Source organism: Pelmatolapia mariae, linkage group LG13 (assembly GCF_036321145.2).
Source record: "Pelmatolapia mariae isolate MD_Pm_ZW linkage group LG13, Pm_UMD_F_2, whole genome shotgun sequence".
In the NCBI taxonomy this organism is placed as follows: Eukaryota; Metazoa; Chordata; class Actinopteri; order Cichliformes; family Cichlidae; genus Pelmatolapia; species Pelmatolapia mariae.
The window spans coordinates 2081929-2106789 of NC_086238.1; the positions used below are offsets into that span (position 1 = coordinate 2081929).

A 24861-nucleotide genomic window follows, 5' to 3' on the forward strand; every position below is an offset into this window, starting at 1 on the left:
CTGCAGCCTTGCCTCACTCCTCCCTTCCTATCACTCTGTTTTTCCCCCTCCTGGTTTTATAGCTTAGCTCCAACACCCAGCTTTTTCCACTCGCCCTCTTCTCATCGTCATCCTTCATTTCTCTGCTTTGCCGCTCTCCTTTCTTCTCACTTTCCCTCCCTCCCTCTCTTTCTCCCTCTCTTAGGTGCTGATCAATTCACAGTCTCCCTGGGAGGTGTGAGAAAAGCCCCCCCTCATCCTCACCCATCCACCCGCAGCCACCCTTACCCCTCCAACCCTGAATGGATCACCTTTCAGATCATTCATCCCTGGATTTTTTTTTTTTTTTTGGGGTTACAGGGAGTGGGGAGTTCAAGTGATGATGATGATGACGATGATACTCTTTTCCTCCTGCTCTTCAGTTTCTCCTGTCCTCCTTTTTCACTTCATCATGTCTCTTCCTCTCTCTGCAAAAGTGTCTGCGACACCATTAGCACACCTGAAATAATAGTGCCGGTGACAAATGCTGCTGGAAGGGCTGGTTGAGAGAGATGCTGAGAGGGAAAGACAGAAAGAGGGAGAGAGTTAAGGAGGTGTGTCTGTGTGTGATAGAGCGGTGAGCTCTCTATCTGCCTGTGGTGTTAATTCAGATTCTGCAGCCCTTCAGAGTAAAAGTGGAGAAGCTAACCTGGTGACCAATGGCACAATGTGAAAATTGAGGGGCAGCATTAGACACAGCTATTATTACAGGAATCTGTTCTCTCTGTGTTTGCGCACTTGAATGCACATGTTTAGAGGTTTATATGCCATATGTAAGAGTGCATCTATTTTCACACACTTCTCACTGTATAGGAAAACAGCTGTTTATCGCATTATGTATCCATAAGTGTTATGCAGTGTGAGATCCAAGGTGCTCTTGTGTCAGTTCTTGATCAGTCATTTGCAGTTGTTTATCATTAATCCACATGCTAATATTAATTATGCATTGCCATCAACGTAATTCATAGAGAAAACAGTAGCAGTTCACTTAGTTTTGAACCTGGATGAAGCTTTGAATAGCTTTCTACATTTTGAAAATTAGAATTTTACACCTAGTAACATCTTGATATAGAGGGTTTATTAAAAAACACAGCTGAGTGATTTGTGCACCACATTTTTATCTAAGGTTTGAATACTGAAAGTGTTGATTTGTTGTGTTTAAGACTTTATTTGAAAAGTCTTTCTCTGGTTAAAATGTTACCTGTGACACTTTGACAATAAATGAGCAGATCTGGTTCATGTAATATCAACATTTCTAACCCACCTTAAAATAAAACAATCACTCTATAATCAGTGACAACGCACCAAAATCCTTCTCACACCGTTATATATTTTATTAACATATTAAATTATTCACATAAATAATGACAAGAAATGTGACAAGTCACTTCTTTATAGAGTCAAACAATTTTATTCTGCCTTTAGTCCAACGTGTGGACCATAAAGTGCTCACAGTGCAACAGAAGAACGCGTGAAATTTAATAGAGCCTTTACGCTGCGCGATTTTAGTATGTTGTTTGAATGATCTGGTCAGGAATCTTCCCGTCCTTCTGAATCACATGTAATTTCCAACAACTCCGGTAGAAGGCGCAAATGATTAAGCATTAATGTGTGTGAGAGGCGAGAGCAGCTCAGATTAACATTTGGGCCAAAGCGCAGGATCCAGCAGGAGTGAATACTCCCTGAGCTGATTTCATGGTTTGAAATTAATATTGCGAATCGTTTAAATACTGTGATTATACCAAAGTCAAGCTTATATCATTACCTAAGCCAAAGTATTTACCAAGATGTTTGGGCACCTTAATTATACTGCAAACATATTAGTGTCACTCTAGAAAGAAAAGCACCAAGCTTTCACATAAATCACACCCCAAACACGCTTACAATGATTAAAACGAACTGTAGACCATATAAAAACAAATGCTGCACTTTCATATATGATAAGTATTTTTTTTTATAAACGATGCTGAATAATGTGTGTATAATAAATTAGCCTTTTTATAATGAGTCATACGTGCATGTTACATCATATTATTTCTTGTTGCACTAACGTTTTAATCAGATATAAGCAAAGTAAATGATTTACTTGTTTAAAAAAAGCGAGTGCCTTTTTCTGACTGAATAGTTTCTAACTGGAGCTCACAGAACCTAATTGCGCCCTAATGTATCCTGTTGGGTTTCTGACAGGCGATAATAAACTAGTAGTTTCATAAAATTAGATAAACTGTGAAAACTTTGCAGCAGGTCTGTCTGTGTTCTGAAGCAGTGACACAAAGCAGAGAGGCTCAATGGCCTTTTTGCAGATCCCAACATGTTTAGGCGCAAAGCTGCGGAGCTGCAAAAAGTTTGACCTCAGTTTGACTCCGCAGGCTGCCAGTTGCTCCTTGTTTTTTCAAACAGCTACAGACAAGCAGTGATACAAGGGATCACCAAGAGCCAAGCGATGATTCATACCTCTGACCTGGAGGAGTTTAGTTTGTTATTTATTGGGCTAAGATTCAAATTAGTCATTTTTTCTCTCTTTACATATTTACATAAAAAGCGAAAAATAATCGCGATTAACTTGACATAGTTTGGAATAAACACTTTGGATACTCCTTCTCTGTATTTTGAGTTTTAACCGAATTAAGTATAGCGTGTGTTTGTAGTGCATAAGGTGTGCAGTTTCTCTTTGTGTTCACTCTGCACGAGTCAAGACGCAGAGGCCGTCTAATAACGCTTTCATTTGTTTCCGCAGTCAAACATGCTGTCAATTTGCATTCAGCGGTTTGAAAGTAATACCTGCTGATTTTATTGAAACGACTCAAAGCATTATCGTCATCGCAAAGCGGATTAAACAGAAGTGACGGTATTTGCCCCCCTGCTCTCTTTCAGGATACCAAAATGCGCTGACCCTAACGAAGGAACAACTCCGAGAGAGAAAGTGGAGCTCCAGTTTGCTTTTATGGATGCTAATTGAAGTAGCTTAATTGCTTTATAATGCTATAGGTTTTTTTTTTAAGTGAACAAGTGCTAATGTGACCCCCTTTCATGTTGATTTAACCTTACTTCTTCCCAGTGACTCACGAAAATTCAGTGTAGGTGAGCTGCATTATAATCTTTTGTTTTCCAATAAACATAAATTTAGCTGAAAGCTGATTTTAACCGCAACATCCTCTTTAATTAGTAATAACTGAACATGAATATTTATGTGGCATTCTTACAGCTAATTATTTGCTTTGCCGTAAAATGAAGAAGAAAACTGCGAAAATGAGAACTTCTACTCACCATCAAATAAATAAATCAGCAAAGTGGACGAAAACAAGTCAGCACAGTTTATTATTTGATCCCGTGTTCTGTGCGTAAAAGTCCGTGCCTTCTGGCTTCCCTGTGTCCGTGCCTCGAAGCCTCAGCGGCCAGACTGCGGGAGCCTTTGATAGTCATTTCATGCCTGTAAAACTGTCCCATCGGATCCTAACGCTCGGGTTTTACCACAGGAATCACCGCTGAATGTGTGAAGCCGCATTATCGTATTATGACACCGTTTCTGGCATCGGGGCAGATGATCGATGACTGGACGCACTGCACGGGAAAAAAAGAAGAGGGGGAAAAAACTTAAAGCAGGCTGTCACAGACCAGCAACACCTTAACACCTCACGAGCATAATCAGGAGATAAAATGGATCTTTTAGACACTCTCCATTCATGTGTGATGGGCTGAAAAATAAATGAAAAAGTTGTGTCGGTCATCGTCATGTGACAAAGAATGACAAAATCTGCAAATATCCTTTTGTAACTTCAAGGGAAAAAAAAACTAATAGCTTATCTCTTAAAACTAATCATGTCCACCTTAATCCGTTTTTATTATATTTCTTCATATGCCACGGAATATCTAATTAATATTTATGTAGAAATAGGTAATCAAAGTTCATTTTTAATTAAAAAATATCAGCTAAATTAAATAAGATTTGTAGTTCTTCTCCTCCCGGTGAGGAATCATATATAATAAGATAAAATAGAAAATTCAAACAATTTGGTTAATTTATAACCAGACATTATTCAGTGGTATCATTACTTTTCTGAAATTCCTCAAGAATCCAAGTTCCCTTTCATATATTAAAGCTCATAAATATTTGACCAAACTTTTATAATCTCTATACGGCAAATCGTGAAACTCAAGTGAACGCTTCATTATAAAAAAGACAAAAGTTAAATTAATAAGAACTCCGAGAGGAGAGACATTATCATATCTTAGGAGTAGTTCTGTTTGGTTAGGGAAAGTTAAGTGAAAGTGTAAGTGCGTTTAGAGGGACGTAATTAAGTTGGAGATGTGAAAATTTGTGTGTGTTTGGTAGGGGGGTAAATGGAAGGGTAGAGAGGAAGGGGGGTGTCTTGATCAGATATTTTGAGTTTTGGCTAAATTACGCACTGTATAAGCTGACAGAAGCGTAAAGTGTGTGTTATGTATCCGCGGCCGACGTTTTGTTTTGCACCTCCTCGCCAATGTGGCCTAAAACCGATCAATCAGCTCGGGATCGATCATGTGGGGAGCCAATAGGGGGCTCCCATCTCTTTGCCTCCCTGCCATTGGACAGCCCGGGCTGACTGGAGCGACCCATTCGGCACTACTGTGGGGGAGAAAGGTGGACAACGTTTACTGTTATTTAGACATAAAAGATGCTTTGACGACGACTTTAATGTTTTATATACTTATTTCAGTATCCACTTTTCTCATGACGACTCTCATCAACATCCGGACTAATTAAGCTGCTTTTGGTTGAAAAGCAACTAACTTTTAAAATAAGTATAAATGTTCCAAATGACGTGTTTAAAGTTGCTTTTATTGTTCTTTCTATTTAGACTGGACAATTTCTCCAAGGTTTTTATATGTTGTTTGCTTCCAGTCTTTCAGTTATAAAGTCAAACACGGGAAGCAAATCGACTGCACAGAAGTCGAGCTGCAAGGCCGAAAACCTGCAAAACTGGATGTTTGGCTGCAGTGGATTTCATGCATAAAGAATGATGACAGCCTCTCAGAGGCTTCGGTTGACTGCAACATTACTGGGATGAGCTCCACTTATTTTATTCTACAGCTCATTTTCTTTCATTATAAAAATATTATTAACTTACAGGCTCTTAATAACCTACCTGAGAACAGCTCACTTCAGAGTAGAAAGTTGGTTCAGTAACTCGTTTACAAACTATAAGAAGAGAAGTGGGTGCTGGACGTGTCAGTTCCGAATTCACACGTTTTCCAGACTGCAGAATAAAGTCAGTTTGTGAGGATGAGACATAAAGTCGAAGTCATAGATGAATATTCTGTGTTTAGTGTTGTTCCAGCTCGCAGTGCGGCTGGCTGGCTGGGCTCACAGGGTCCTCCCACCCCCCCTCCTCTCCGCACGACTTGCTGCAGCCCGGTGCGTTGTGTAAGAGACGCGACCTGTTATGGCCACCACTACTTCCGGGTTTCGGCAGTCTGGTCCAGATCCTCCGCTCCTCCTCAGCTCAACACACACATCCATTGTACACAAACGGGCAGGCGGCTCACGCATACACACGCACTCACACACATGCAGACGCATACACGCGCACAGCATCGATCGTGGCTCCTTTAAGAAAGCCTAAGCCAGAATTATCACCCCACCTCCTCTTGATCTCCTCTAGACGCTTTTGCATAAGAAAATCAAGCCGGGAGCCGAGAGTGATCAAAGAAAACGAGGGGAGAGCTGCTTCATTTTTTAACTGTGATTGTGACCATTAACATTTAGGTGGTGCCGATCCCGTGGAGACGCACGTCGGACCATCATTCATCCGGTACTTTTGACAAGCCCTCGCGTTTTGACTGACAGGCGGAGTGGCAAAAAGCCATGAGAGTCGCCAGTTTTGTTTGAGGGGCTTTTTTATTTTCATCCTGGTTTTGGAAAAGGAGCCCGGTGCTGCTGCCCCGAGGATAGCCGAGGACCTATTTGCCGCGCCTGGGCTAAACTTGCACAGAAAGCGGGAGCTGGCTTCATCGTTCCGTGGAAAAAAAGAAAAGGCAAACGGGATTTTGGCTGAAACATCTTCTCATTTATTTGGATTTTCTTTCTTTATTTCGTCTCCACCCTGGCCGCAGAGGGGATTTACCTAAAGTGAAAGGACGACCAGGGAGTGAGGAGGGTTATGGCGCAACGGGTACGTAGGGCAATCCCCCCTAAAAAGTTTCTCCAAGTCTGCTGCGCTTGAATGCTATGCTGCGCTGTAACGTGGCTTAATGACACACATACCCACACGGACACACATTCGCGGCGAAAGTTTCTGTCGTTTTCCTGACACACGGAGAGACGGTTTCATGTTTGGCGTGTTTTTGGCCCGGTATTACGCACGGTCGCTCTCGTTTGTCCCACAAACCGGCCCACTGAGAGACACTGGGAGCGTGATCATATCTCACATCGGCTGTGTTTTTTAGATTAGTTATGACAGGCCAGTTACTGGAAGCAAAATGGGGGAGGGCATGGAGGCAAAACAAATCTCTACTTTTCTCTGTTGACTGCTCCATCAAGCTTACTTATCGAGTATTTACGATCAAAATAAAAATTCCGTCGGTTGTTCGTCAATCGACGGCACGTCGTACAATGCGTTTAAATATGCAAAAAATAAGCCTCGAGCAAGAAAGGCACTTTTTCCCTAATAACGAGGTGATGACAAACGCTCTGATTCGCACAATCAAGGGACTTCTTTAGAGCAGCAGCTGAATCTTCACACGGATAATAAACAGCGTAAAAGCGGGGATGTTAGGGACACTGGACACATTTAGCTGCAGAATTTGGCACTGGGGCTACACCACGCTGGGGTTTGCACCTCTTTGCCTTTAGGGTCGACATGCTCAGCCTTAAGTGATAATGCATTTTACTCTTCCACTGGCACTTGTTTGTCACGTCTAAAAGAACGTCATTAATATTTCAAGGATATTTTCTTGTATATAAAAAAGCAAACCTCAAATAAGTTGCTTAATTCGACCTTTATCAGACCAGAAGCAACATTTCTGAGTAGTTGCAAAACAAAAACGTAAAGGCTGGGTGGTAATTCACTCAAAATCGACGCATGAAAAAAAGTTTGAATATTCAGCTTCGGTTAACAACATGAAAAACACAGCACGCGACTTGTGTTGTGTTTTGTTTTTTGTTTTTTTTGTTTTGTTTGCACTAATCATAGCGTGCTTGATAAGTAAGAACATGCTGCACAGTTATGAGCCTTTAAAATGAGAAACGCCGCAATTAACAACTTTAAGACTTTTGTTGTTGTACACTGTGACAACACAGGACTCCGGGTTTATGGTGTTAAAGCCCAACAACCGCCTGGTTAATGGCGATAATAATAACCGAGCCGTGTTGCTACAGTTTTTGTACTCCCAGTAATTTCGAACATATTGAATAATTCATATGTGTTTTTCCTCCGGGCTTCAAGGGTCACTGGGAATGAGTCGAGAACAAAAACTAGCTTGCACTTCAGAATTATCAGTGCAGTTTTCTTACTCGAGACAACTCAGTTTCAGACTCAAGTCTTTAAAACTTTCCCTGATTATAAAATCAAAAACACAGACGTGAATTTGTCTCGCTTTTGCTTTACATTTCTTTTTTTCTCCCCTCCTCAATTTTTAAGAACATTTATTTTTAAAAGTGCAGCTAAGCGTATGTGTATCTGAAAATTTTGGATTTTTTTTAAAAACACGTTCTTAATTTTGTAAAATTAATTAAATTATTTCTCCAGCTTGGCCGAACTTTTTCTTAGAAGAAAAAAAAACAACACTACAAGAGTCATTTCTCCTGCTACTCACTTTTGCGCCTCGCTGTTTTTACACTAAAGTTTTAATCAGTCTAATATAGTCTTTTACGTCTATATTCACTGTTGACCCGGGTGTTTGTTGTGTGCAGTACGAAGACTTGCCCCACTACGGGATGGACGGTGTGGGCATCCCGACCACCATGTACGGAGACCCGCACGGCGCCCGGTCCATGCAGGCGGTTCACCTCAACCACGGTCCCCAGATGCACACTCACCAGTACCCGCACACCGCCCACACCAACACCATGCCTCCTAGTATGGGCTCCTCCGTTAACGACGCTCTCAAGAGAGATAAAGACGCTATATACGGGTAGGTGCACGCCTTCGTTCCGTGGGGAAACTCACTCTGTGGCGGGCAGGCGTGTATCCAGGCCTGGAGGGGCCAGCTGGGGTGGGCAAGTGGGTGCAAAATCAGCCTCGCACAAAAGAAAACACAGGCTCGATGCCAGGGACAGCAATCTGTCCCGGTGAAGAGTTTAAGACACACTGGAACCCAAACTGATGCAGAGGCGCTGGGGAGGAGAGAGGCTAAGCGGGCTTCTCCTGTTCTTTTATTTTTTGGCATAATTTGGAGTGTTGTACTTTTCAGTCCAGTCATGTCTGTTGCGTGTTTCTATTGGGTGAAAGATATAGCAATATTTTTTGTACTTGGAAGACTCGCCAATCTCCCGTTGTTCCAATTATTTTTTGACTTGAATATTTCTGAAACAAGCTCACCTATACGCAGAGCCTTTTTCCACTCCCAAGTTTTCCCGCTTATATTTCATTTAAAGCTTTGTCGTTTATTATAAGTAAAAAAGGTACAAATAAAAATGCATTCTCCTTTTTAACATTTTGAATTAATTGTATTAATTTGCAAAGCTTCAGCAAATTTAAAAAAAACTGTTCAAAGAAAATCATTTATTAATTTACGTGAGTTTATTAAAATCTAAGAAGAGCGTTTTCAGGCCAGTTGCAGTTTTACCACCTTTTGCCACAGTGGCACAAGTTCAGGTTGCGCGTTCACCTCTGCATTACCAGGCTGCACATATTTATTCTAAGGACTTGAACAATAAATAATAAATGTGTACACATTTAACCGTCAAGTTTTTTTTTCTTTCTTTTTCTTTGCCAAACAAACACACGCCTGTGAAGCAAACGGAGACCTGTGCAAGAAATTGTTTGACAGACTCTAAAGCTTTTATGCTATTAGGCGCGCCTAGATTTAATCACAAAAGTCTGTCCGCTGTTTGAAGCCTTTCTCCGAGTCTCTGCATAATATAATAGCATGGGCTGCAGCAGCAGCAGTCCCCATGGGTGAGTTGTTGAAGAGTACCATGGCTGGCTAAATCTAGCCTGGAGTAGTCTTGACCCCGGCGCTGTTCTCTCTGGTGACATTTGCTATTGTGTGTGTTCCCAGGCACCCCCTGTTCCCCTTGCTTGCACTGATTTTTGAGAAATGTGAATTAGCGACTTGCACCCCCAGAGAGCCCGGGGTGGCGGGAGGAGACGTTTGTTCATCGGAATCTTTCAATGAAGACATAGCAGTGTTTGCAAAACAGGTCAGGAAACTTTGACTCTTCTTAATCTGCATGCTCGAGCAGCGTGAGCTCTCACCTGACAGTCCGAAATGTGCAATTCTGGCTTTTGTGCTTACACTTAATTCTGCACTGAAATGAATTAAAGAGACATCTACCATTCAAATTAACGCGATTTTTACAATGTTCTAATTTCATATTGTGCACTGTCTTTGCGAAGAAGTAACAAGTGTTCCGTTTAATGTGTGTATGTGAATTTAATATTACATTATATGTTAAAAATATCCGTGTGACGTTTTATATTCATATATTTTATAAAGAAATGTTTTGGGTTTTAGATTCGGGCAGAAAAACCTTTATTTTCATCGAATCCAGAATTGGATAATCTGGTAAGCTCTATATTTTATTATTGCACAAATGACATTTTCTGGATTTTCGTACTGCATTTTTGAATATACCAGCTGTTGTTTGGATGTGGCGGGCTTTTCATCTGTGTCAGGCAGCCACGTGGTGCTAAAAAGTTAAAGCAGGATTGCAGCTGATATTCCCTTTTTTGGGGGCTGTTTGATATCATGATGGCCCCCGGTTGTATCTGCAGATGAAGGGCTGCTGTCAGACAGCTGTCACACCTTTGAACCCTGCCTGGAAACTTATTCTATTCAGTCTTTCCACTTTGTTCAGTTTGATACTTTAAATGTAATGTTAGAGTAACGCTTCCCCTCGACTAGTTGGTGACTAATAGATCTCTGACTCTGAGGCTTATTGCAGCTTCAGTCTGTACTGTACGCCTGCTCTCCATATTGCAATAACATCCAAGTTTAATATCAGTTCCACATAAAATCCATTCATATGAATATTTTCCTCATCTACAGTTACTTGTATTGAGAAAAACGCGTCTGTTTAATATCAAGAGATGTGAACAGCTCATTTTTTATTGTTATTTTAATTTTTCAGATGATTCAAGCCATTCAAGTTTTACGATTTCATCTTCTGGAGCTGGAGAAGGTAATATTCTCTCGCCATTTCTGTCCACTGTGCCACTTCAGACCTATGGGCTGTATTTGCATAAATGTATTTTTGCTAGTCGGTTATAATTAGCGTCAAAATCAATCATGGGGCCATTTCTCTTCCGCGTTTAATCACGACGCAAGCTGTTACAACTGGAACAGATATCTCTGTGCCCAGTCTCTCCCATGTTTTAATGAAGTTTAATGCTGGCAGAAATTGCGTGCAAGGTGAAACATATAGGCGAATTTTGCGGGTTTTTAAAAATGATTCTTTGTGGAGGGCAAAAGGCCCCAGGCAGCCATCTGTGGATAGAGGCAGTAGTGGGTGTAAAACTCTGATTTGTCTTCGTTTCAGATGGACTGCGATAGCCTCTAAAGCCAACTTTAGCCTAAACTTTGACATTCTCAAACATAATCAAAGCTGTTAAAAAGTTTCCGTTTTTAAACTTATCTCCGTGCATGCACTTCTTTCCCCACAGATCTTGCTTCTCTACGGAAAGCTATATATTCTGTACATATAAACTCAGTAGCCTAAATAAAGTTTGAAGTAGTATTTTTTGCGCATGGGTTTATCCTTTTTCTGTTTGTTTGTTTCTCAAGCACTCGGATGCGTCACATTGGCAGTGATAATATAATAATTTGATGAAATTAAACAGTTTACCTTAAATGTCAGTCAAGCGGGTCACCCTCCTCTAATGGCCACTACCCAGGGCACTGATGATGAATTTAACACGGGTGTTGAGTGCGTTGTAGCCTCAGAGCCCTCTTGTCACTGTCAATTTTCGACGATATCTCTATTTTGAGAGGAGAAAAAAAATGAAGTTGACTATTCCATTCAGGATAGTCCACTGCCACAAAAGGCGCGGGAACCTTATCCTGAATCCAAAGTGATCTTTCAGTTTTTACAGACGAAAGAAAATTAACAATAAGTTAATATAAACCCGTAAACATAAGTTTAAAAGAAAGTTTAATAATTTGTCAGAAAACAACAATTGATTTTCAATGATAAGTTATCACTTCGTATATAACGTTTAAATACAGATTCACAAATGTAATTTTTAGCTGTGTCAAAGTGCACAAAAAGTCTTCGGGGCACTTTTGCGCGTCGAATCGGTGTCGTGGTTGCGCATGGCACTGTCGTGTAGTTTGGGTGAGTGTGTAACACCTCTGCCTTCTTTCTCCCTTTAGGTGCACGAGCTGTGTGATAATTTCTGTCACCGGTACATCAGCTGCTTGAAAGGCAAGATGCCCATCGACTTGGTCATAGACGACAGGGAGGGCGGTTCCAAATCAGACAGCGAGGAAATCACGAGATCGGTGGCCCTTGATCAGGTACATCTCTCCATCTGCGCATGTGTGTGTGTGCGCGCGCGCGTGTGTGTGTTCTCCCTGCTGGCCATTTAGCTATTCTGGGTCACTACTGTGCTGCGCTGCTATTTGCATATGATTAAAGACGGTTTCCATTCCATCCTTCGGAATGAAAAAAGAAAAGAAAAATCGGAATAATGTTGCTATTATTGGCCCATTAAGACTTGAACCCGGAACCGACCTGGGAAGATTAGCTTGAAAAAGCATCGCCATAAACTTGACCTGTTCCATGTCGATTTTAATTTAGTTCCTCTCTCCATTTCTCCCGCTCTTCTCTCTTTCTCTTTTTGAACCTAAAGCCTTATCAGCTCCTCTCTGTTTTGCAGCCCAGAAGAGAGCAGCAGCAGCATGGGCTGCACACTGTGGTTTAGATGCCTTGGTTTCTCCACTGTAGCTAGAGTTCACGGTTCATTTCGCGTCTTGTCAGTATTTTTCCTTAGACATGAGTGCACACTGCTTATCGAGACCCCTCCTCCCCCCTCTTTTGTTTCGCTCAGAGCGCACAGATTCAGCGCCAATAAGACGGTTTATTTTCGAAAGCTATAGAAGCAGGGGGCATTAAAGGTAGATTAAGAAGTGTTTCCTTTTGTGCAGATATCAGAGATAACCACAGCCTTCATTATGTGCTTCACTGACTGTTTGCACTCCGGGGACATTGTAGTGTGCGCACAGGCATGACCCTAATGGTCCTTACACTGCCGTTAAATAATGATAACAGCAACCGATCATTATAACTATGCAAATCTGGACTTGCGGCCATTAATAGCTCACGCCCTGTATGCAGGAAAGCGGGCTGCATGCACGTTTCGATAAGTTATACCAGAGTTTTAAGAAATTACTTCGGAGTGTGGCGGCAATAACCTATAGACAGCGCCGGGGAGGGGGAATCAAGTGTCCAAATTAAAGGGATTAGTTGGATAGTCCGACATAAAAAGTAATGAAGCGATTAGGCTAAATAATTTAAATCCGCGGACTTCCATATGGTTGAGTGGCTGGTCTGAGAAGAGAGAGAGACAGCCAGCGGCTTTTATGTTCTGTGCTGAATGGGAGGACTGGGAGCCGATTGGGGCCCAACTGGGAAGAGCCTCACTCTGCTGCGCATGCACTGCTCCATCCCTGGCCCTTATGTCTGATTATGGAAATGAGAAAGATCACCCAGAAGATAATACTTCATTTAATCCAGGAACAGAATTAAATAACACAGACACCACTTGTGCTTTTAAGTGTCTCTTTAAACAGCCTGTTGTATTCTCTCAGGGATTCAGTTGTCAAATTTTTTATAGATAGGTCAGAACATGGAATGAAGCCTTATGGTATATAGATATTGAAATAGTGTGTTAAAACCCTTGGGATTCTAGGTATATGAAGAAAATGATGTTGTGCTTGCGGCACTGATGCAGATCTTTAATTGACTGTAAGATGAAGACGTGGCCTATTTTAATATAATGACGGTTGCCTACATATAGCCAATTCAGGCCAAAACCATACAAGCTTATGTTTACACTGACAGAATCGTATAAATGACCTACAGGCACAGTTTGTATTAAAACACAGAGCAAACTTTTTTGACAGATTTGTAATACTGAGGGATGGGCTGATGTTCTGGTAGGATGGCCTAATGTGGAGACTGTCCACAAGAGCAGTCTGTGTGTAAATGAGCATATCCAAACAGGCAGAGGGTGCATGCCTCTCACCGCTGAATACTTACATTGTCAATCCAATGGCACTGCACTTCATGACTTACTTGTGGCAGAATATATATTTTTTAAAATTTTTATGGGCTATTTTTGTGTGGCATCTTATCTGCAGTTGTTAGGCGGTGACATCCTTAACGAATTTGCATTGTGTGTGCATTATCTCTTTCCATATGTATTTTTAATATATGCCCTCGGGCATAAAGTTGAAGTGGACTGGAAAAAAATGCTGAGAATTTGCACAAAAGAACAATGTTAACAAGATGGAGAAAGCAGGCTCATTTATTCATAAACCAATTTATTCCAGTGAGGCGACTGTAGCAGAGGAAAAAAATGTCAGAGGAAAAAACTACTTTGAATTTATTAAACTCAACAATTCAACAACGCTGACTTTCTTGCTGCATTATGTACCCTTGCGTCATAACAGTGATTTTTCTGAATATTCTTTACATGTCTTTACATTTTTTTTTTTCCTTTTTTTGTTTTCTGGCCTGCCTATGTGAGGAAATATGAAAGGACACTGAGCGCCTCTTTCAAAAGAAAGCAGAGCATAGCTGAGAGGTGAAAAAGTCAGAGGCTCTGCACTGGCTTGTGAATGCAGCCCAGCCAGTTTGGGCATACCCTCCTATGTTTGTGTGTGTCTTTCGGTGTGGGTGTGTGTGCGCGCACAAGCTCTGTGCATGCATCTGTCTGCAAGTGTATGCATATATGTGTGTGTATTTGTGCGTGTGCTGCTGTGTGCGCGCGTGTGTGTGTGTGTGTGTTCAGACTGGCTTGATAAATGCAGCACCCCCCTCAGGTGCTATGTGAGTGGAGTGACTGGTTAGCACCAGTTGGACTTTCTTAACTCTTTCCTTGCCGGTCTCTGGAGAGCTTTCCACCACATTCACGTTGATTTCCTTCCTTTGAGCTGCATGTTTTTGCCCCATTAGATCTACTTTGAGCTAATCAGTATGCAGACATAAAAAACACAAGAAGTTAATTTTGTGAAGGCCTTTAATGTGATCGCGAATATTGCTGCGTCTGTCTCAATCTTCTTCTTGCTGTGAAAATATGGCAAGAGTTACTCTGCTGATTGTGTCCCTATTTGCCTGGCGCACACGTTCACCTCAGTCTAAAGAAGTGGGGAGGTATTTCCACGCTGCTGTACGTCATTTACACATTTGCCTTTAATTGCACAGAGCGTATGGGGAGGGGTGTAGCAATTTGCTAATGAACTCTGAGGGCCCAGGCTCTCTGCTGTAGAGGAGAACAGTACTAATAGTGATGAGGACTCACTACAAATCTCAAGAGCTCCTCTACTTGATTGAGCTATGCAGGCTGAAGTGGGACTGGAAATAATTGAAATTTCCTTTTAAAAATATTTACTGCCTGACTTTTTCTTTGATTATGAATGCTGAGTCTTTTCCTGAGAAGTTGAAATAATGTGAAAATAAGGTGAAATTGGCTGCAATCTGAAATAACATCTACAGTATACATTAGGGACCCGTTGCTGTTGTGCTTCTATCCTGCACAATCTTTTCTAAACAAACCCGGCTTGTTTGAGCTTTGTGTTGTGGTCACTGTGTAAGAATTTGCTCCTGATAGTGCTATCGCGGTATCTTTTTCCCAACAATTGGCACTGTTATGCCATACAAGTACGGGTTTCCAGGTCAGTGAGACCCAGCAGTGTTGGTTTAGGTAACTCTGGCGGTCAAAGAGTGACCCCTGCTCCCTCCCCACTCCTAGCTCAATGGAAACCATGACTGCCAGGGTCAGCCACTATTTTCCTAATCAGTACACCGCTATCGCTAATCTATCCGCTTCTCGTTGAAGTATGGATCGAGTTTCACCCGACTTAACAGGCACACACACTCGCTCTGTTTTTTTCATCCCCCTCTCTCTCCTACAGTGGCACACTGCTGTTCTTAATACAAACTTTTGAATCATTGTAGTGATTGTTGGTAATAGCAGCTTTTGTAGTTGAATAGAAGAGAGGTTTGACCCCCACTCACCCCTTCTCTCCTCTACTCCCCCTTTGCCTAAACTCCCCCTTTTCTTCCATTCGGTAGTGAATGCAGGGCGGCTGTTGGGGATTCAACAAGTGATACAAAGAGGTGACCACGTGACTTGTGTGTTTCTTAGCCTCTTTATAATTGTGGTGGAATAGCAAGTAGGGGTGATTATGATTGAGCAACTCAAGACTGAAGTAACTTCAAAGAACTAGAATGTCAGGAGCCTCTCTCATGCCTTCATAATTTTTTTTCACACATCTAAAGTGCGTATGTTTTGTTTTTTATTTTGGTGTTATGGCCTTTTTTTGTTAAAGTTGATTTATGAGTTGTTTTTAAAACTAGTGCTTAGTGCGGCCTCACTGTGTCACAGACACCCTATGATAGTCAGAATTTCCCAGTTACAAATAAAGTTTTTGGTTTGTGTCTGCTGTTACTTATGATGGGCGGCCATGTCTGTCCCTGAGGCCTGCTGTGGTTTCTTTGGCTAAGTAAACAATAACCTGGCTTAACACATGTGTACTTAGCTAATGGAAAGTTCCTCTCCCCCTTAACCCCCTGCAAGCCTCTGACAATGGCCACCATCACAAACAACCCGTCTCCAAGGAATCCACCGAGAACATCCCAGCGCAGTGGCTCCAAGTCAGGCTAGGCTAACGAAGAAACCACAGCAAAACGTGTCGTTAACTAATAATGCCCACCTTTCCATTGCTTTGTTTGGGGTTCGATGGCGTGGAGAGGGGAAAGCACTTGAGCTAATGTTTTTGTTTGGATTTCAGCTCATAGAGGGTAACCAGGGAGTCTATAGTAAGAGCTGCGGTAGAAGAGGCCACAGAGGAAGGGAAATCAGTTTGTCAGTTTCCACGAGTGTCATCTAAATGGACTTTGAAAGCTCTGGTAATTATCTTAAACATGTAATTATCTTTGGTTGTCTCTATGAGGTTAACCCACCGGTTTTAAAAAGCCGTTTGAAGAGTACCTGACGGCTATTGAGTGTAGCATACTTTACTTACTCAAGAGACCAAATCCAGTTTTCTCCTTCACCCCCTTTAGCAATTATAAGGTTATTTCTTCTTTCTTTGTCTATTGTGAAGAGTTAGGGAGGAAGGGGGAGTGTTGAACAGAATGGGAGGGAGAGAGGGGTCTTTTCTCTCTACACCCCCCCCCCCCCCCCTCTTTTTTTTTTTCCACACACATACCATTATCAGCCCCTCTTTTCATTTTGGAAGCACTAATATTGCAACAAGGGGAGGAGAGGGGTGGAGAGAGCACAGAAAACCGAAGTAGTCGGGCAAGCACTTGCCTGGCAGGTTATCAGAGAGGCAGATCCTGCTTTATCTAGTTACAGTGAAAAGCAAAGTAAACAAGAGTTTACAATAGCTGGCCTTTCAGCCCCTTTCACTTACAGCTTTCCCACCAGCATTCAGCTGAGTGGCAGAATGTGTCTGGAGTTATTGCATGCCATCTTGCTGCTGCAACACATGGCATTCTCGCCGGTTTCAACTTGAGAAAGCAGTGCTGTTGCAAAGGTCAAAAATGGTGTTAAAGAAAACTACCACAGAGAGTAGATGCACCAAAGAATTCTGGGGGATGGAGTAGCTCAACTGTCATCTTTGATTCAGATGTACCACCAGTGAAGAGTGTATGTGTGGGGGGTTATTTGGATATTTATGTCTGTGCCTGTAAGTATGCACATATGATTATTTCCGCACGCTCACTGGCACAGAGTGAAAAGTAAATATCCATATCATCACAAAAGATATTTCAGAGTGAAGAAAGGGAGAAGCGTAGGTGGGGGGGCAAAGCACAACAACCTTAACCATTTTCTTTATTATTGCAAATGAATTGGCAAGGCAACATTTCTTGCATGAGTGCTTGTATGATATGGGGCCTGGCACAGCCAGAAAGGGAAGCCCCTCTTGCATCTAAGACGCGACACAATGAGAATGCATTGGATTGGAATGCCTCACCGATCATAGCGGAATCAGAATTTCCAGCAAGGAAAATCTTTTCATGGCGAATTAGGGTGGTGTAGGGAAGAAAAATGGTAATGAAAAAAAAGGTATGCATGGCTCAAAAACAGGGTTCCCACAGCTCGGCGCCACCGATTTAAGAACTTTACCTAAAGATAGGCAGAATAGAATGTGGAAAATTGAATTTACTAAACAATTAAGCATTGAATTAATGTGCATCCTGCACAGGAGACGGCGGGTAAAGGGAAGAGTTAAAGAGAGGGGAACGGAGAGGTAGTGAGAGACTATGGCGGCTCATTAAGGGACAGAATAAATCAAGTGTGCTGCTATGTGTGCAGAAGGACAAGTTTCTCCTTCTCTCCACTACCTCAAGCTTTCTATTTATGCATCTATTCATCTTGAAAATTTACATACCCCATATTTTGAAGGTGAAGATCTTTATTGTGTGCCGTAGTCTTGCTGGCACAGGGTGTGCATTGTTTTGTTTCCTTGTGTCTTGCGGTCAAGGTGTGTGCTTTTGTTAAATAGAGGCTGTGGGTATGGCGGCGATGCGATGTGTTTGTTTAAGGTAAATGAAAAGCGTGTTTGTGAGTGTGCGTGCACACAAACCAAGTGATCAAAAAAATGTACTTGTGACTGGGTGTGTGTGCAAATGCACTGCATGACCTGTGCGCACTGCTACGAGTGTTTGTTGGTTGTGTGGTTTCAGCTGTGTGTGCATTAAGTGTGTGTTAGATCAGTGCTAGGCCCTTTCCATCCAAGCGCGGCCTGCGATTATAAATAAACTCCTCATCCCCGCGGAGATGCCACCAGGTCCTGTCTCAGCCCCGCCCCGTTTCCCGTGGGGCCTCAGTGGCCACCTCCCAGCAGGCAAAGCGCTCTTTTGTTCAATTACAGCTAATGCAGTAGTTTGCCATTTCCCCCTCCACTTTCTAATTATATTTTCAAATGGAATTTGTTATAGAATTAAAACAAAAAGAACATGGGGGGAAAAATATCCTTTTTGCAAGCTGAGGCTCTTGGGTTTTTAATACTTGCCGTTCGACATCCCTGGGGTACTGTACTATTCTTTTTCATTGCGCTCTGAATAAACAAGTTCTGCTCATATTTTAAATGCTTCACTTTTGAAAAAAATGGCAAAAGCCAGAGTTAACTTTTTGCTCGCTGAGCATGTGGTCTGGATTACCTCACTTCTGATGTTCTCTGGAGTTAACTTGGTCATGCACGGGTGTTTCATTTTTCAATGTTCTACGGTCAGCAAAAAAGAATTTGTAAGAGGTGGAGAAAGGGATCCTTTTGGTATCTTATCCCTGTTAAAATCAGCATTTATCTAACCAGTCGCCATCCTAGTCATGCCTTTGTGCAGTGACTCCCCTCTTTATTGCAAAGCCTCAAAGCCTAATTTGGAAAACAACAATTATATTGTCCATGTAAGCACTGGAATATAATTTCATAGCCCAGGAACATCAAAAGAGCTCTAACAGACCCCAAATGTGTTGAATTTGCTGACTTTTCTTTTCTGTTATTCTATTCCTTCTATATTTTGTTTAAAACAAACCTGAGTCATGAATTAGTCTCTGCCTTTTTATAATGCTAAACTCAACTTGAAACCCTCTTGCTGCGGCAGAGCCAATTGTAGTGTCCCAATTGAAACCAGTTGTTCCCCAGTGTGCTCCTCTCGTCTCCTTCCTTGCTTCCTCCATGTGGGTTTCTATCAGTCATTTCGTCGCAAAGCCCTAAAAGCGTGATGCAAACACCACATTGCCCCTTGATATCTCCTTCATTTGATTTCACCGAGCAAAGATAGGCTCATGCGGGCGGTAGAGGAGGCTCGATAAGTGTTTGTCTGCGTGTGTTTTGTTTGTTGCGTTGTTTTTTTGTGATAGCAAACTGTGTGTGATAACACATTAGATTCCATTTCCTTCTATTCTGAAGTCTCTTTCTCTCCTGTCCTCAGCGCTAATGTTGCTTTTCAGAGGCACTCAGAGATAAGAAGTAACATCTGGTTTAGTTTCAATAGTACGCAGCAGCTTTGTATGGGGCAGGGTGAGATTTCTATGTGTTTTCTTCGCAGGCTGTATGCACAGTGTATGTCTGTTTGTAAGCATCGGACCTGTATATATGGGAGAAAACTTGACTCCTCTATTTTTTTGTCTGCCTACATCTGTGGACACTATTTTGTGTGTGTGCATGCGTGTGTGTGTGTCTTCAGTTTTTACTCCTTTCTGGGCCATTAGCTCTCTACCATCCAGTGTGCAGCTGACACTCATCTGGCCTAAGACACACACACAAATAACTATATATAAATAAAACCCTGTCTCCTGAGTCTCTCTGTCTAGTCAGCTGCTTGTGTTTTGATGACACAAACTAGTAAGAGTAAAATGAATCTCAGTCTGCTGTCAGTCAAGTTTATCTATTCAACAAAAACTCTTATAGAAAAAGGAATGCGTTTTTATACTTTTGCGTTGCTTAGACTTTTTCATTTCTTTAAAATCAGCCTTAGTTTGGTTTGTCATGCAATATTTTTGTTTCTTTTTTTTTTTTTTTTTGCTCAACTGTGGGAAAACTTTAGCTTATTTGATTATGTCCCAGTCTTGGCTCTGCTGCCTCAGATGAAGTTTAATTCAACATTAGTGGGACTGGTCATCCATTTTTTTCCCCCCTTTCCCTTTTGGACAAAAGAGAGGAATTATACTTATGTAGCAATACTTTGAGTTATTTACCTCGCGCTCTCTCACTCCCTCCTTCTCCACTCTGCTCGGATGACATCACTCCCTGGCGCTTGCTGAAGCCTATCTTAAGTTGTAGCTGTTTTGTATTTTCATCTGCTAGTGGTTTGAGCCAAATGGAGGCAGCCGCAGATTGCATGCCTCAGAAAGCTGGGAACTAATACAACATGTTCACTTTCTATTTGTCTGAGCTTTTCTCTTTATCAAGCCCCAATAATCCTTATTCCATAAGACTGTTGCAGGGCCTCACACACACTGGATGACTGCGCTGAGAGTTGGCAGAGATTGATTTCATTTGAGTTTGACTGGCTCTCTTGGACGTAATGGACATTACATGTAGACCAGAGCTTTCAAAGGATGATAATGAAATTTGGTTAAAAATCACAATAACACTTAAATCAGTGAAAGTTGAGCATTAGATTAGCTGATTAACCTTTCGATTTTGTCTCTCTTTTTCTCAGACGTCCTGGAACAGAGATCACGATGACACGGCGTCCACACGCTCTGGAGGCACGCCGGGACCATCCAGCGGGGGACACACATCGCACAGTGGTGACAACAGCAGCGAACAAGGTAAGAGATCATGTGACAGAGGACAGGGGCACCGTTTATGTGTTGACCAAGATGCAGAGTATATTATACGACATCCGTCAGAGAAAACTTTATTATGTGTGAGGACGAAGTGAGAGAGGCTGATTCAGAATTTTTGGAAAGGGGATTGGCTTTTGCAACAGAACTCACAGAGGGGTCAGAGGTCACGGTCAAGTATGTGAAAGCTCCTCTGGGATCTAGTAGGGACTTTTCATTTTGCATAGGAACACATAAACAGTGTAGACATATTTTGGTAGATAGTCTTTACCTGAGTGCAGCAACTTTTTTGTTTTTGTTTTACGCTCCTCTCTTTGGGCATTCATGCACTTGAAAGTGTTTAGAGAGTGTAAAATCCCCCACATTAATAACTTGTTAAAAAGCTTGAGACCTTTATTAGAGGTTGCTTACATTTACAACAGTCTTTGCATTCATGCCGCTTCTATTCTGAACTAATCTGGAAGAGTATTGCATGTAAAACATGCAGTCTGATCATAATTTAATCCTATTTTTTTATTGTTATTGTGCATACACTTCCAATACATACTCTCCCTTCCACTGGACAAATCTGCCAGAGTTGGATGTCTACATGCAATCAGAAAATATGCGTGTGCCTCTGAGTGTGTTAAAGAGGCAGTGAGAGAGAGGCAGCAGTGGGAAAATGGTGGCGGTGGGGAGGCGCTGCAAACAAACTGTAGTCAAAAAAGCAACTTCATATATTATTGAAGGCGATGTCAAGGCGAGCAGTTTGCAGGGTTGCCAGTGCCAGGAGGCAGAGCCTGGGTGGGAGCAGAGAGCGCCGCCATGCCTTCCACTCCAACGAGCAGCCATTTATATAGTCAACACACACACACATACGCTGTCTCTCTTTGTCTCAGTCTGTCTCACACTTGGTCTTGTTGTCTCTCCTTTTTTTTTTTTTTATTTCGCACACATTTTCTGTCTTGTATATGTATGCGCTTGACTCTCCCTCTTCAGTAATGCTCAGGACTGAGAGGTCAGACACGAGTTGAGACAAAATTGAAATAATATGGAGGAGGAGACCAAACTGATAAAATAAGAGTGAAATTACAGTAAAACAGGGGAAGACAAAGAGATATTGTGGAAATGTGTGTGCACTCCTCTGCCTGTGATGAGTAATGGTCTGGGGCAACCAGGCAAGATCTGATTGGTCGCTCTAATGAGTGTGCTCTGTGCAGAGTTTGGGCTCCTGCTTCTGTGACCTTTGCCCTCTATTGACCAAACTGACACTTCATTTTTCACATCTTTCCAATTATAGACCCACTCCTTATGTCTGCCCACCTCCTCCGACTCTCTCGCATCACCCTCTATCTCTTCATATCTCTGTTTCCCCAACTCCTTTGCCAGGCTGTTGCAGATTTTTGTTTGTTATTAAAGTAATTACAGAGTATAATGCAGGGTGTTTTGTGTGTGAGAATGTGTATGTGCTTCAGCAAAATGAATGATGTGCTTTGATTCGTCCAAGTGTTGCAAGATGGCAGCTAAACATCATCCATGTATATGTGTATGAGGCCGTCAAACATGGTTGGTAGCTTTTTATTTATTCTATTTAACCAGGATGTGCAATAAGACACATCAAACTGTATAAAACTCCATCAAGGTTTGGTGGAGAGGCTCTTGGAAAAAGTGGAGGCTGTTACAGCATGTGATTCTAGTTTTAGCCCATTGGCATTTCAAAAATGGAAACTTCTTCCCTCAGACAAAAACTCCAGAGGTTGATGGTGCAAAGTGTTATTATGATATATAGTTTTTAAAGCAGAGTGATGTCGCACATCCATGTGAATAAATACATGTAAAATTGCAGTCGCTAATTCCCCTTTAGTTGTTATTTTTTTTCCTTGTTACAACTTGTCAGTCTTGTTTTTGCTTGTTTGAAGTGAAAGCACTCCTATATGTCCTTTCAGGAATACTTATAATCGATTGTTTGAGATTTGAGGCACAATCAAGTTCTACTGTTTAGTCGGAGAACTCGTAGAGATGATAACATGTCCGCATTTGTTTGGACATATTGTGCATTTTTACTTAATTTGTATTTTTTATCCAGGTAACGTTTAACCAGCTCTAATAATGTCTTTTCAAAGCTGACAACTCTCCTGCTATGTGCCCGTATATGTAAGTCCACATGTATGTAGCACACACACAGTGGTGAGCATTAGAATGCAGTGACAACAGTAAATACTGGAGGACATCTTGGACCAGTTTCAGGTTTATATGGGTTAAGAGCTATCAGTGCCACGTCATATTGGCTCTGGCAAATTCTGTGTCAGTCACTTGGTAATCCCAGTAAGCTGGTTATTTATCTGTTTGGCACTTTACTCACTCTCTCTCCCCAACAGCTTCACCCCCCCTCTCTCTTTCATCTCAACATCCTCCCTCTCTTCTCCAGTTTTCCCTTGTCTCCCACCTACTCTCCTGTCTCTCTTTCATTTTACTGTCAGTCGGTTTCTCTCTCCCTCCTTGTGTATCCTTGTGTTTTTCTCTCTCTCCTCCCTCTTTTTTCTTCCTTGCCTCCCACTCGCTCTAAAACACCACCTTTGTTTATCCTTCTTCTTTCCCGTTCTCTCACCTCTCTTTGTTCCTTTTGCGCTCTAATTCTTCCCCATCATTCCCTCTTACATTTTTCACAGCTCTGTTTTCCCTCTGTGTTGTACATTTTGCCATGCTTTTTGCTTATCTTTTCTTCTGTTGCTATTTCTTTCTCCGCGAATAATACAATTTTTCAGATTTTTACACTCATTTATTCCATCTGCCCCATTTCTCAATTTTCACTTTATTTCCTCTTCCTTTTGCACCTTTCTTTAACCTTTTTTTCTTCCTTTTCTCTTTGATCACTTCTTTGTGTTTCTCTGTTATTTCTGATCCCTTTCCTTTACCTTTTCCTCCTTTCTACCTTTTACAGATTGCTTTCTCACTGACCTTTCTCTCTCATGTCTCTTTTTTCCCCACTGCCTGTAGAGCTGCACAGCTAATGGCCATCTTTCTCTTCTTTGCTCATTCCCTCCATTTTCATTTCATCTATCCTTCAACTCACCTCCTCTACTCCAGTTCTTCCAAGTACATCAATCCATGTCCTCACACTTTCTATACCTCCTTTAGCACTCAATCTTTGTATAATTCCTTGTATCTGGTCTTCTTATCATCTACCCCACGTTCATCTCTTCTTAATCCTCCACCTATAGTGGAGCAAAAGAGCGATGCTGTCTGTTTGAGGGCCTTTAACTAGTGAACTCTCCTCTCCTATCTCTCTTTTTTTTTCTGAGGCTATTCCTGTGACAAACACATGCTTCACTCTTTCCTCTTTTCTTAAGGGTTCACTGGCCACTGGTATAAAAATTTCTCTCTATCCGGAAGTGTACTCGCGTTCCCAGATTCAACAGTGTAAGACTCATGAGAAGGGATTTGCATTATATAAAGTTGGTGTTCACCATGTGAATCTTGTTGAATTCATTTGTGGGAAAAATATTTTTCACAAAGCAAATTAAATGATAATTATATAATGTACTTTTAATAATAAGCTAGTTAATAATAACTCTTAAACCAGCAGATGTTTTGCAGTGCTCTCAGTGCCACAGTGACAATGTGAAAAAAACAACCCTTTTTTATTTTTGCGTGTGGTGACAATGCTCACATGCTGCGTTCTTAGTTATGGTGTTTATGCTTTGACCACAATGCCGATGGTATTTTTTAGCACTAAATTCCATTGGCAGTTTAAAAAAAATGGAGGGAGGATCACATTTGCTTCACATATGTCATTAAAATCAGTCCTGGGTGTCTCCTTTCTCCCTAAAGAGCAGACAAAGAAGAAAGCCTCTTATTTTTCTCCTCCCTTTCTCTGGGATGTCTTTGTAAACATCCAGCAAGCATCGACAAGTAGAGTCGGAGAGCGACCCTGTAGTTAATTAGTCCCGCTCTATTAGCCCAGCTGTTTGCTCGCTAGTTCCTACCAACAGGCTCCTTTGTTTAATACCCAGAAGCCCTCTGGAGAAGCTTTTCTGCAGCCTTGGATCTTGCTTTTCTGTGAAAAGTATAATGCTCGAAGGGCAGAGGAAAACCTAGCAGATCATATATGCCTGCGATGGAGGGGTGTCCCTCATGGACATGAGCGGGCCTTCTCATTTTCTCCCAGTATAAAATACTCCTCTTTGCCTGTGTG

General features: G+C 41.7%; 1 protein-coding gene and 1 long non-coding RNA gene across 2 annotated transcripts in view; one reads left to right on the plus strand and one right to left on the minus strand.

The window, feature by feature from the left end:
* Positions 1-310: 310 nt before the first annotated feature.
* LOC134640369 (uncharacterized) lies at positions 311-5300 on the minus strand. The gene is made up of 3 exons (XR_010095463.1): positions 5145-5300; positions 3286-3579; positions 311-533 (listed from the first exon to the last, which is right to left on the minus strand). It is a non-coding gene; the product is annotated as an uncharacterized LOC134640369 (long non-coding RNA).
* Positions 5301-5471: 171 nt separating this feature from the next.
* The window catches only part of LOC134639737 (homeobox protein Meis1), an 82300-nt gene continuing 62910 nt past the window's right edge, over positions 5472-24861 (plus strand). The window contains exons 1-7 of the mRNA XM_063491113.1: positions 5472-6170; positions 7910-8130; positions 9220-9361; positions 9676-9726; positions 10292-10342; positions 11533-11676; positions 20561-20672. Of these exons, the coding sequence (XP_063347183.1) occupies positions 6159-6170; positions 7910-8130; positions 9220-9361; positions 9676-9726; positions 10292-10342; positions 11533-11676; positions 20561-20672 (733 nt within the window). The 5' untranslated portion in view covers positions 5472-6158. The remainder of the gene's footprint in view (positions 6171-7909; positions 8131-9219; positions 9362-9675; positions 9727-10291; positions 10343-11532; positions 11677-20560; positions 20673-24861) is intronic.